Raw genomic sequence first — 13,183 nt, forward strand, 5'->3', positions numbered from 1 at the left:
CACTTTCACACTCTCTGTAACGCATTACATATCTGTTTATCTCTTTTCTAGCTTCCCCATTAAAAGGTAAGGTCTTTGAGAATAAGGACTTTGTTTCATTTAAGCTCTCTTCCTACCAGATAGAAAAAAAAATCATAAAATCTGTGTGGCCTGCTCAAAGTCATTGCTTCCCCTCCACCCAGAGGTCCAGGCACAACAAACAACTTGCATTTCCTTAGCCTTGACTGCTCTATCTCACTTTCAAGCCTTTGCACAGGCTCCTCCACTTACAGCACCCTCACTCTCTTCCCTCTAACCAAGTAGAAGCAGCTTTCCTTCAGAGATGTTTTCATGATGTCTCAAGTCTCTCTGGTGTCCTTTTCAGGTTCTCCTGCATCATTTTGTGCTTCTTCATGGCACCCTTTTTCAGACTCTACTGTAAGCATTCTTCCCACAAAAGACTCTGCTTACTTCTTGAGATCAAGGGACGATGTCTCAGTCACCATTAGAAATAAGAGAAAATGAGCACATGATGTGGGATCACAGACTCAATTTTTGTTTGATATTTCCACACATGACATAAGATAGGGCAGGGAGATAGGGGAGAGAGACAAAGAGGTGCTTGGGCTAGAGAAGATGGATTGGGGTACACAGCGTCCTAAATATGGGAGGAGATGGAACTTCAGTCTTAAGAACTAGACAGCCAGGAAGCTCTCACTACTTCTACAGATGTTTCTCTCCCATCAGCACCCTCCTGCAGGACCAACACTAACATGTGAAAAGCCCCACTGTGCAACCATCCAAGCAACTTGTAAGCTTCCATTCCCAGGGAGGGCATAGTGTAGACGTTAAGGGAAATGGGGCTGGGGTGCAGAGCAAATGTCATCTCTGACCCAAGGGACAAGCTTACAATGAATTGGAGATTTTCCTAAAGGCCAGAGCAGTGGTAGACACATGGCCACTATTTCACTTGGACTTCTTAATGAAAATCCTTAAATGTTCCATAAGTCCTATGAGGCCCTATATGATCCAATTGCCCATTACTTCTCTGATTGTATCTCCCTACTACTCTTGCCCTGGTTCCCTCTGCTCGGCACAGTGGCCTTCTTGGTGTTCTAAACCCCCAGATACATTCTCTTCTCAGGAAATTTATTTGTGGTTTCTTTTCCTTCTTCCTGGAATAGTCTTCTTCAAATACTTCCATGGATATATTTCTCACTCTGTTAGGCTTCTCCTTAAATGCTTTCATTCTGTGTGGTCTTTGTAATATTGTGCAATAGTTTCATTTAAAATTTCTACTATCCCCTTGAGATGTATTTATTTCCTTCTTCCCGTTATTTTTTTTCTCCTGAAGCCTACCTAACATCCTCTTTCATTTTTTATAGCAACTCCATGTACTGTCTGTACCCTAACCAGAATACTCCATGAGGCTGGAGATTTGTATGTGGCATCTATTTTTCTTATTACATTGCTGTCATTGTTCAGTTGCTAGATCATGTCCAACTCTTTGTGACCCCATGAACTGCAGCATGCCAGGCTTGATAAATCTTTGTTGAATGTAAATAAATAAAGAATCTGAATACTTGGTTCTCTGACCATATTATAATTCATGAACCATATGACCTAAGCAAAGAGCCTTTAGGTTATGTGTATGCTTTATCTGTGACACAGGTGCAATAAAAAGTGGCTTCCTCACCTGAAAGTCCATTTCATCAACTGAAAGAAAAGCTGGGGCTGGGAAAAGAGAAGTTCAAGAGGTGCATGGCCTTATTTTGAATTATGGGACTATATTTTTGTGTGCCTGTCTCAATAAAGAGGATATGAACTCCTAGAGCTCAAGAACCAAACTACATACACTGGCAGGTGTGTCTAGTAAAGTGGCTAACTAGAGTTTGAGTTACTTGGATGGGCAGATATAGATTGTCGAGAGCCCTGTATGTGTAAGTGTGGGAGTGATGGCAGAGGAAGTGGGCCCCTGGTAATCTTCGCCCATCCACCCCCACCAGACTGAAACAGTGGGAAGCCTGTAGGAGTGACATACAAGTGGCCATGGAGGTATTGCCCCCTGCCTGCCCAGCCTCCTGGCCTTCAGTCCATATTCCCATAGCCTATCCCCATAGGATTCCTAGGCAGTTATAAATAAATCTGTGCCTGAAAGGGAGAATCAGCTTCAGCTGCCTCTCATCAGGACTGTACCATATTCAAGTGAGTGCACCCTCGCTGGGGTCAGGCAGCCCATGGTCCCTGGCATCCTAAGGAACCCTGAAGATCCTACAAACTGTCTCGTGGCAGGGTAAGGGGAAGCCCTTGTATCCCACCCACATCTTCATGGATGAGGAAGAAGTATTTCAGAGCATTAGTTGCCACCCAGAAAGGCAAGTGAGACTAGATGCTACAGCCACACTCAGACCCAAAGAGAAGCGGCAACTGGGTCTGGCTAGCATCCCTTTAGGCAGAAGACCAGACCACATGGGAGGAAAGCATGAGGTCTTCTGGGATAGGTAACTGGGGAGATGAAACAATGGCCCCAAGTCTTAGGCTGCTACCAGCAAAGCAGAAAAGGTGCCCTGCAGAAAGAAGAGTCAGGGAGATATCTGACTCTGAGGCCACCAGAGACCCTTCTGTCTGCCCATGTGAATGCTGTCATCAGAGGCACTGAGAAAGGAAAAATGCATTACTGTCCTCCCCTTGCTACCCTCCATGCTTGTAAGCATCTACCTCTGAAAAATGCTTTTCATTCTCTGACAGCAGCTGAGGGGGACAAAGCTGGGATCTGATATTTGTCAAGGAAGGTAGCTGTAATATCTTGGCACATGTCTGAGAATGGAGAAGAACGGATAGTCATCAGAGGAGAGATTTTCTGACCTTTGAACCTGGATCTGTTCTTTCTTGCTTATCCAAGATGAGGATAATCTAAGTCAAAATTTTTAGTTTTCACTTTATCATATTGTGTTTTTAGATACCTGGTCATTCTCCTCTCCAAACCCTCTCTACTAAGGCCAAATAGAAAAGCATGTCTCAGCAGCAGAAAGGACACAGGTTAGGAGTGAAGAGGAATCCTGGTGGGGTGGGGAGAAGTGGGGAGGATGAACAGTTTAATCCCAATATCACTGATGAAATCACCTGCAGAGTGTATTCTAAAGATTCAGAACCTCTTTTGAAAAGCCAAGCCATTAGCTCTTTAGAGACAATTAGCTCTATATACCAGGGTACTTAGGGAGACTTTCAGGAAAGAGTTTGATGAGATCAGAACACAGAATAAGGCAGAGCAACACTGAGTTTCCTAAGAAATCAAAGATTCACCTAATATAAATAACTCATGGCCAGAGGTTCCAAGAAAGATAAAGCTCTGGGAGTATCAAGACTCAACTCAAGCTCTCTTTGCAGTGAGAGTGGCCTTAGAGACAACTTTTAAAAGTAGAGAGACCCATCAGCCAGGAATGGAGAGAAAGCCTTCACAGGGGCCACGCCTGGCAGCTAGGATCCTACCAGCACCTTCATCTCCAGGGAATTCATTGGTGGGAACTACTACCTTTCATTTGATGACCCCAAATAAGTTTCCCTGTTACCTTAAGATATTGACTTTGGCCTTTTTTCCTTAATTTTTATTTTGTGGGTTTTGTTTATTTGTTTTTTATTATTTTATTTTTTATTACAGTTGTATCTTTCCTCTCTTGCTGACCTCAGACCTGGAATCCTGAAAATTTGCAAGCAAACAAAGCAAAACAAAAACAAAATAAAAAATCTCCCTATCCCCACTGTTTGCTCTACCTTTTATTCCCTTCTCTGTCTTTTTAATTTCTACTCAATATTTCAAGACTGAACAGAAGGATCATCTTGTTTCAGAGAGTTTCCTCTGATGATGCTTCTCCCATCCTATGCGTTAAATGCACATCTTTTCCTAACTCATATCCCAAGATTCTAATATTTTCATTACTTATCTGTCTCTCACTCTAGGCAAGGTATCTGAAAGGCAAATGATGTGTCACAACACCTGAAAGGCAAAAATATGCATTTTTGTCTCTGTATTTTCAGCATCTAGCAAATATCCTTGATATATGGTAAGTCTTATAAGTAAATGCTTATAGAACAGAAAAATGATTCCCAGGGAACTTGAGAAGGACAGATTTTTGGGATGAGCATTGTTCTCTCCAGGTTCCCTTTTACAAATGTAAATGGACTTTGAGAGTAGTGACTGATAAGTGAATTTGAGCTGTCACTTTCCCCTTTGGCAGGAGGCTTCAGACAGCCTTTTTATGAAAGAACCCAGATGACTCGGAGGAGTGAGAGAAGAGAGAAGGGGAAGGAGAGCTAAGGTGTATTCAGTCCCCGGGTCTCTGGGGCCAGCCTCTCTGATTGTGCTCCCTGTCCTAGCAGGCTAGCAGGCTGCCAGTGTGACCTCACCTTCTCGGTGCCAGCTATGAGTACCTGCAACTTCACACATGCCACCTTTGTACTTATTGGTATCCCAGGACTAGAAGCAGCTCAATTCTGGATTGGCTTCCCCCTGCTTTCTATGTATGCTGTGGCATTGTTTGGAAATTGCATCGTGGTCTTCATCGTAAGGATGGAGCGCAGCCTCCATGCTCCCATGTACCTCTTTCTCTGCATGCTGGCAGCCATCGACCTGGCCTTGTCCACATCCACCATGCCCAAGATCCTCGCCCTCTTCTGGTTCGACTCCCGGGAGATCACCTTTGATGCCTGTATGACCCAGATGTTCTTTATTCACGCTCTCTCAGCCATCGAGTCCACCATCCTACTGGCCATGGCCTTTGACCGTTACATAGCAATCTGCCACCCGCTGCGCCATGCCGCAGTGCTCAACAACACAGTGACAGCCCAGATTGGCCTGGTGGCTGTGGTCCGCGGATCCCTCTTCTTCATCCCACTGCCTCTGCTCATCGAACGGCTAGCCTTCTGCCAATCCAACATGCTCTCGCATTCCTATTGCGTGCACCAGGATGTAATGAAGTTGGCCTATGCAGACACATTGCCCAATGTGGTCTATGGTCTTACTGCCATTCTGCTGGTCATGGGTGTGGATGCCCTGTTCATCTCTTTGTCCTATTTTCTGATTATACGAACAGTTCTACAACTGCCTTCCAAGTCGGAGCGGGCCAAGGCCTTTGGAACCTGTGTGTCACATATTGGTGTGGTGCTGGCCTTCTATGTGCCTCTCATCGGCCTCTCAGTGGTGCATCGCTTTGGGAACAGCCTTCATCCCATTGTGCATGTTCTCATGGGTGATGTCTACCTACTTCTGCCTCCTGTCATCAATCCCATCATTTACGGTGCCAAGACCAAACAGATCAGAACTCGGGTGCTAGCTATGTTTAAGATCAGCTGTGACAGGGAGTTTCAGCCTGTGGGAGGCAAGTGACCCTTACCACGGCACTTATTCTTACCTTTAATGGCTTGATATAATGATTTACTAATGCTAGCTTGATCTCAGTTGCCCATAAACACGTCAGTGATTTTCTCTGGTTTGGCTTCTAAATACTTCCTCTGCTTGGGGTTAAATTTTTGAGGCTGCCATAATTATTTTCTGGGCTTCCCAGGTGGACACAAGCAGTAAAGAACCCATCTGCCAGTGCAGGAAATGTAAGAGACATGGGTTCAACTCCTGGGTCAGGAAGATCTGCTGGAAGAGGGTGCAGCAACCCACTTCAGTATTCTTGCCTGGAGAATCCCATGGACAGGGGAGCCTGGTGGGCTACAGTCCCTAAGGTTGCAAAGAGTCAGACACGACTGAAGCGACTTAGCATAATTCTTTTCCGCAGGTAAAAATGCTATTCAGTACTACTGATTCACCTGGAGAATTCCGTGGACAGAAGAGTCTGGTGGGCTACAGTCCCTGGGGTCTCAAAGAGTCAGACACAACTGAGTGACTAACACTACCACTATTACTACTATCCTTGTTACATAAAAAGCTAAAATTAGAAAATAAGCAGCAAAAGAATGTAAAGGAGAGTGGCAAAAGTAAAATTTGACTTTTAAACAAGGGAAAATTTTCTTTGATTATTAGTCCAAGAAACCTGTATTAACACAATAATTAGGTAACATTTTTGCTTATTTAATTAGCAGTTTTTATTAATGAAAATTCATAATGTAAAAGGAGTTTGTGTTGGAGCATATATGCTGTAGCAACACCACTGATGGTGCAACTGCCAAAATGTAGCAAGGGCTTTTTAAAAGTTATGAGTGTTAATGCTGTAATCTCTCTTTTGAAAACTTATTCTCATAAAATATCCCTAAATGCAGAAAACAAGTTTCTCATAAGATATATCAATCATACCATTATTTATAGTAATCATGTATTTGACATCCAAGGTTTGAAGTATGGGCTTCCTTGGTGACTCAGACATGGTCTTTTCACTTAATGGAACATTATGTGAAACAGTCCATGTTAAGGAAATATTATGTGACCTTTAAAGGCTCTGCTATAAAATGAAACATGCATGTAATGTTAAGAAAAATAAGGAGGATACATGATTGAAACTAACTTGTAAAACAATCTATGCCTTGAAAGAAATGTGCTCAAATTACTAGTGACTTACTTCTGTTTCTATCTTCTAATTCCTTTTTTATGGAGATCTTGTACATCTTTTATAATTTGTACAAGTTAGCATGTACAACTTTTAAAATGGAAAAAATGAAACTGATCATTTATGTACACCAGGGATTGTCAAAGACTCATTGTTTCCTATTTATTACCTGGGAAGTTCAGCTTTAAATAATAATGCCAATGAATATATCTTGAGTGGTTGCAATGTTCCAGAAATCTAAGTGCTTTATAGGTTTTATCTTATCTTCACACCAACTTTATGGCAGAGGGACTATTTTTGTCCTCCATTACCAGTGCAAGAAATAAGGTTTACATTGAGAAAACTAAGGCACACAGTTTTATGGGTGCCATGCCATGATTCCAAATTAAATTTCATAACCAAATACAGTATTTAATGTCCATGCTGCATTGCTTCCTGTTTAACATCTGCCATTTATCTCCTCAGCCTGTGTAAATGCTGTTTTCCTTCTGCCATGTGCCTTATGAGATAAATGACTATTTGTGTTGAGAGATAACCCTGCCCTTGTTGTGAGCAACAAATCTAGGTTACTCTTCATGTTTTACAGCCAACCTTCATGTTCTACAGCCTGCTTCTTTCTTGACTAAGGGAGAATATTTTTGTCTATTTATCCCTAAAATCTTCTCAATCATGTCTCCCTTTTTTTAAGTGTTTTCTGTATCTGTCAAACATATCCAAGGTCTGAATTTTAACTTAGGTAATGAGACATTATAAATTTTATTTCAAATTTTGCTAAGTGTTATACCTACTGCTTTCACATTCATAGAATCCTATGTGAGAGGTTCCCTGGTCTTCTTTCTCACCAGTGCAGAAAGCTAAATGCATCTTTTCAAGATGGACTATTCCCATTGTATCGTTGAGCAGGTCTGATGAGATGCTAAAGTCTGAGGACAATCACTGGGCCTATGTGTTCCCTCAGCAGCTTCACTGAACAAATCTTTTGTGGGTAACTAGGGTGGATAAACCATGGGGGGTGACTTCAGCCTGTAGGCTCTTGCTCAGAAAGGGGGAACCTCAGACTCTTAGCCTTTCTCCTGAAGAAGGGTCCTCCTAGCATATGATGTATCTGTGAGCATCCAATTCTGATCGCCTGCCCAGAGACTGTAAAAGAGCCTCCAAAGTCTTGCAGTTCATCAATGCACATAGACCAGGTCTGAGGGAGAGAATGGAAGAATGAATGGCTCCTTTAAAAAAGCAAAGGCATGCTCATAAAATTTCCACTGTAAAAGTGGAAATTCGAGTATTGGGCCTCACCCCAAATAATGAGGTCAGGAGCCTCATTTGATGAAATTGACTATGTCTCTTCCCACAACTTCCATTCTCTTCTATTTTCCTGTGCATTGCTCTACCTCAAATCATACCCTCCTGACTACTTCCATACATCTAAGAGAATAACCAGATTAACAACTTAATAAAGTGTGCCATCTCTCGCTCCCAAATCTCTCACTGTTCACTGCTGTCCGATTTATTCATATTCCATTTCTGTCTCCCCTACATCTCCCTATGCCCCAAGATTTTAACTTTAAAAAAAGAGTAGTCCAAAGACTTGTATTCATAGCAACACTATTCCCAATAGCCAAAATGTGGAAGCAACCCAGGTGTTCAACACATGAATGGATAAAGAATACTGGTTATATACATACAACAGAATATTATTCAGCCATAAAAAAGAACAAAATATGATATATTCTACAACATGAATGAATCTTGAGAATATGATGTTAACTGAAATAAGCTAGACACAAAAGGACAAATATTGTAGGATTCCAATTATATAAGGTACTAAAAATTCATTGAACTAGAAAGTAAAATTCATCAAAATAGAAAGTAGAGGTTTCCAGGGGCTGGAGGCAGGGGAGAATGAGAGTTATTGTTTAGTGGGTAACAGAATTTCAGTTTGGAATGATGAAAAAGTTCTAGAAATGGATAGCGATGATGGTTGCACAACAATGTGGATATACTTAATCCCACTGAATTGCACACGTAAAAATGTTTGTTAGAATGGTAAATTTTATGTATGTTTTACTATGATAATTATTTTTAAAATGTAAAACATCACCATCAATTTTATAACAAGAACATGTTGAAATGATTGCATCTAGGTTAAAGAAAGTATATTAAGTTTTTGTTGCTGCTGTTTAAGTATCCCAAAGAAGAACACATTTGATCACCATACTGAGAGGAAGGCAGAGCCCTGGGATGAGATTTAGGAACTCAGAACTCCAGTCGTGTTACTAAGCCTTGTGACCTTTTCTAAATCACATTATCTCTTTGAAGTCTGTAAACATGGTGATTAAATTATGTAAAGTCTAAAAAATCTAAATCCCATTTCCAATCTTTTTTTTTTTTTTTTTCACTTTTTGGCTGCCCTGTGTGGCATGTGAGATCTTATTTCCCTGTCCAGGGTTCAAACCCCCTCCCTCGTCACCCCCTCTCCCTGCAGTAGAAGCTCAAAGTCTTAACTGCTGGACCACCAGGGAAGTTATATGATGTGCTCTGAACATTAAGAAAGTGAAAGTCACTCAGTCCTGTCTGACTCTTTGTGACCGCATGGACTGGGCCAGAACACTGGAGTGGGTAGCCTTTCCCTTCTCTGGGGGATCTTCCCAACCCAGGGATTGAACCCAGGTCTCCCTCATTGCAGGCGGATTCTTTACCACCTGAGCCACAAGTGAAGCGGAAACATTAAGAAGCCGGGAACAATTCAAAAAGTCCTGCAAGGCTGAATCTCTCCTGGGACTCCTTCAGAACTGCTTTCTGACCCACATAAGAAAACCAGCCTCCTTCCCTGAGGCCACACCTACTGTTTGCCCAAACACTGTATTTATCAACTTGACCTCCTACTCCCTGATTCTACCAATTATAGCTGTCTCCAAAAATCAAACCTTCTTTCAAAAATGGGGGAATTTCCACCCAGTAGATATGCATGGGCTCTCTGAAAGGAGGTCCAGTCCAGCAGAGAGAGAAAACCATTCTGATCATCAAGTCAATTCACTTTCTGTGAGGCTTGTTTTCCTCTTTAGTTTATTTTGAGCAATATTAGTGTCTACCCCTCAGTGCCTTTGTGAGGATTGTGTGCAATTATCCATGCACAGTGCTTAGTGCAGTGTTTAATACATAGTATGAACTCAATAAATACTCATTATTATCATTGAGAAGAGATTGAGAAGATAGATAATAATCCCTGTCTTACAGGGATAATGAGGAGATAGGAATATGGGTTTCTGTCTGTGGCAAGCAAGACACACAAATTGTTTTAAAACACTGATTAGAGCACATTAGCCTAGGAGCTTGGAGTTTAAGACCTGGACTTTGTTCTTCTCTCACCCCTCCAATTCACATACACACACCAGCAGGACTAAGATTGGAAAATGAGGTGAAGGAAGGGAATGTAGTGGAGAGGGGAAGTGGGACTTAAATGGGATTCAATTTGGATTGAAATGACTGATTATATGCACTAGAGAAGAAAAATCAACAGAAAGGCCATAGTTTTCAAAACTATACCAGAAAAAATGCAATTGCATACTAGAAAGTGGCAAACTAAAAACAGGTTATGGCCATTACTTATTCCTTGTTCACACAAACCAGGGTCCTGGGAGAGTGTTTGCCTTTTGTTTCCCAATGTCCTGGAAGGACTTCAAGAAGGAGGCCTCTGGGTGCCTGGGGAGCTGAGTCAACTGAGAGAGGTGGTCCCAGGCAGCCCCTGCCGTGAGAGGCCTCTGGGTCTCAGGCAAGTGCTCGCTGTCGTGAGAGTCTCTTTCCCAGTGAACAAGGATCTCTGGGGACCAAGGACCATAAAAGCTTTGCCCTGTTCCCAGCCATGTTTATGTTGGCCTGAACAGTGGAGGGCACCAGTTTAGGTATCGAGTTCCCCATGAGAGCCACAGTGTCTGAGGTTGCTCTATAAGCAAGACAACTCCCATCCCCACAATAATTACATTTACCCCCCACCTCTGAGCAGCATATCATTTACCCAACCCTGGACTGACAAGAAATAAGAACACCACATAAGTTTGTTTTGAGAGATAGAGATTTCCCCAGGCTTTAAAAATTATTATTAGAAGAAAAGATTTACTCTCAATACATATTTATGACCAGAGATTACCAGCATCACATATCTGAGATTCTTTCCAAAAATGATCACCACCAATTATCCCAGCTGGTGCCAGAATTCATGCCCAATGTCCATGTTTAAATGTCATTTAACTTGAAATATTCAAGCATAATTTACAACCTTCTAGGCCTTGTAAGAAATGAAGAGAATACCAAAATAAACAATAGTGGATGTTAGAGTGTATGTCAGATATTACCCAAAAGGAAAGAGATAACAAGTGTTGGCAAGAATGTGGCGAAAAAGGAACATATGTGCACTGTTAGTGGGACTGCAAATTGGTACAGGCATTAGGAAAAACAGTATGCAGCTTATTCAAGAAATTAAAAATAAAAATACCATAAGCAATCATTACCTCAAAGAGATACCTGCACTCTCATATCAGCATCATTCACAATACCCAATGTATGGAAACAGCCTAAGCATCTATCAGCAGATGAATGGATAGAGAAAATGTGATGTACATATATATTACATATATATATGTATGTAATATATATAAACACATAATATATGGATATTATTCAGCCTTTTAAAAGGAAACTCTGACATTTGTTACAGGATAGATAAAACTGAAGGGCATTATTCTAAATGAAACATTCTAGACAGAGATAGACAAATAGTTCATATTCTCACTTGTATGTGGAATCAGGAGGAAAAAACATCAAACTCAAAGAAACAGAGCAGAATGGTTTTTGTCGGAGGCTGGGAATTGGAGCAGTGAATAGGAAAATGTTGATGAAAAAAATATAAACTCTTAGTTATAAGATAAGTAAGTTCTAAGGATCTAGAGTGTAATGTGATGACCATAGTTAATAACACTACCTTGTATAACTGAAATGTGCTAAGAGAGTACAACTTCAGTGTTCTCAGCAAAAAAAAAAAAAACTAAGTTTTTTGAGGTGATCGATTTTTATTAATTAACTGAATGGTGGGGATCCAGCCCTTTCACAATATATATGTATATATAATTGCCACATTTTACCTTTTAAGTATATTACAATTTTATTTGTTAATTATACCTCAATATATACATAAATTTCAATCACTGACCTGAATGTAAAACTTTTTTAGACATAAGCATAAATCTATAAAACTCTTAGGAAAGTGTTAAGAGAAAATCTTCAGTATTTAGAGCAAAGCTTTTCTTAGTCTTGACACCAAAAACATGATTCATTTAAGGAAAACTGATAAATTAAGCTTCACTAAAATTAAAAATTGCAGGTGTATCAAAGACTCAGTTTAAAGGATGAAAAGACAACATACAGAGTGTGAGAATATGTGTGCCAATTACATATCCAACAGAGGCGTAGTATCTAGAATATAAAAAGGACTTTGAAAATTTAGAATAAAAAAATCTAAAGATAGGCAAAAATCATAAAGTGACATTTTATGGAAAAAGATACATAGATGCAAATAAATACATGACAAAATGTTCAAAATTATTAGCCCCATAGAAAATGAAAATTAAAACCATGACGAGATACCAATATATATCTATAAGAATAGCTAGCCTTTTTTTTTTTAAACAAATGTGAAAACATCAAATGCTAGCAAGGATGTTGGGAAACTGGATGCTTAATACACTGCTGAGGAAATGTGAAAAGGCATAGCTAGTCACTCTGAAAAACATTTTGGTAGTTTCTAAAAACTGAACATGCAACAAACATATGACTGAGCATCTGCACTCTGGTATTGATCTCAGAGAAATGAAGAAATACGTGTACCAAAAGATTGTACAAAAAATGTTTGTAGTAACTTTAAAATACTAACCCCAAACAGGAAATAAGACATAATGTACTTCAACAGGTGAATTGTTAAAAAACAAACAAACAAACAAAAAAACAGTGGTAATAGCCATACCCTACAATATTGCTCAGCATTTAAAAAGAATAAACTGTTGAAGACGGTGAAATAGAAAGACCCTGAGCACACTTCCTCCGATGGTTACATCAAAATTACAACTGTTTACAGAGGTGGCTCAGATGGTAAAGAATCCGCCTGCTATGCGGGAGACGTGGGTTCGATCCCTGAGTTGGGAAAATCCTCTGGAGAAGGAAACAGTTACCCACTCTGGTATTATAGCCTGGAGAATTCCACGGACAGAGGAGCCTAGTGGGCTATAGTCTATAGGGTCACAAAGAGTCAGACAAGATTGAGCGAGTTTCACATACATACATACAGAGCACATACAGAGCAACTATATATGAGACAGTTTTCCACAGCTAAAGATACAAAGAAGAAATCACAATGAATGCGTAGGAGGTGCAGAGACACAATGTAGTCAAAATTCACAACCCTGGGAAGGCAACACACAAATAGGTGAATAATCACAATAGCAGAGATTCTCTCCAAGGCACAAAGGGCCCAAACCCTACATCACGGTCTCCGACAGGGGTTTTGCATCAGAAAGATGAACCCCAAGAGCATCTGACTTTGAAGACCAGCAATGGCACCCCACTCCAGGACTCTTGCCTGGAAAATCCCATGGATAGAGGAGCCCGGC

The 13,183-nt window shown here is 40.7% G+C and overlaps 1 protein-coding gene across 1 annotated transcript; it reads left to right on the forward strand.

Moving 5' to 3' along the window:
* Positions 1-1,322: 1,322 nt before the first annotated feature.
* LOC147358145 (olfactory receptor 51E2) lies at positions 1,323-6,912 on the forward strand. The gene has a single exon (XM_086340445.1). The coding sequence runs from the start codon at positions 4,400-4,402 to the stop codon at positions 5,360-5,362; it is 963 nt and encodes a 320-aa protein (XP_086196571.1). The 5' UTR covers positions 1,323-4,399; the 3' UTR covers positions 5,363-6,912.
* The last annotated feature ends 6,271 nt before the right edge of the window (positions 6,913-13,183 follow it).

This window comes from Bos grunniens, chromosome 15 (assembly GCF_055505025.1).
Source record: "Bos grunniens cultivar Pamir isolate PY7600 chromosome 15, Bosgru_T2T1.0, whole genome shotgun sequence".
Classification (NCBI taxonomy): Eukaryota; Metazoa; Chordata; class Mammalia; order Artiodactyla; family Bovidae; genus Bos; species Bos grunniens.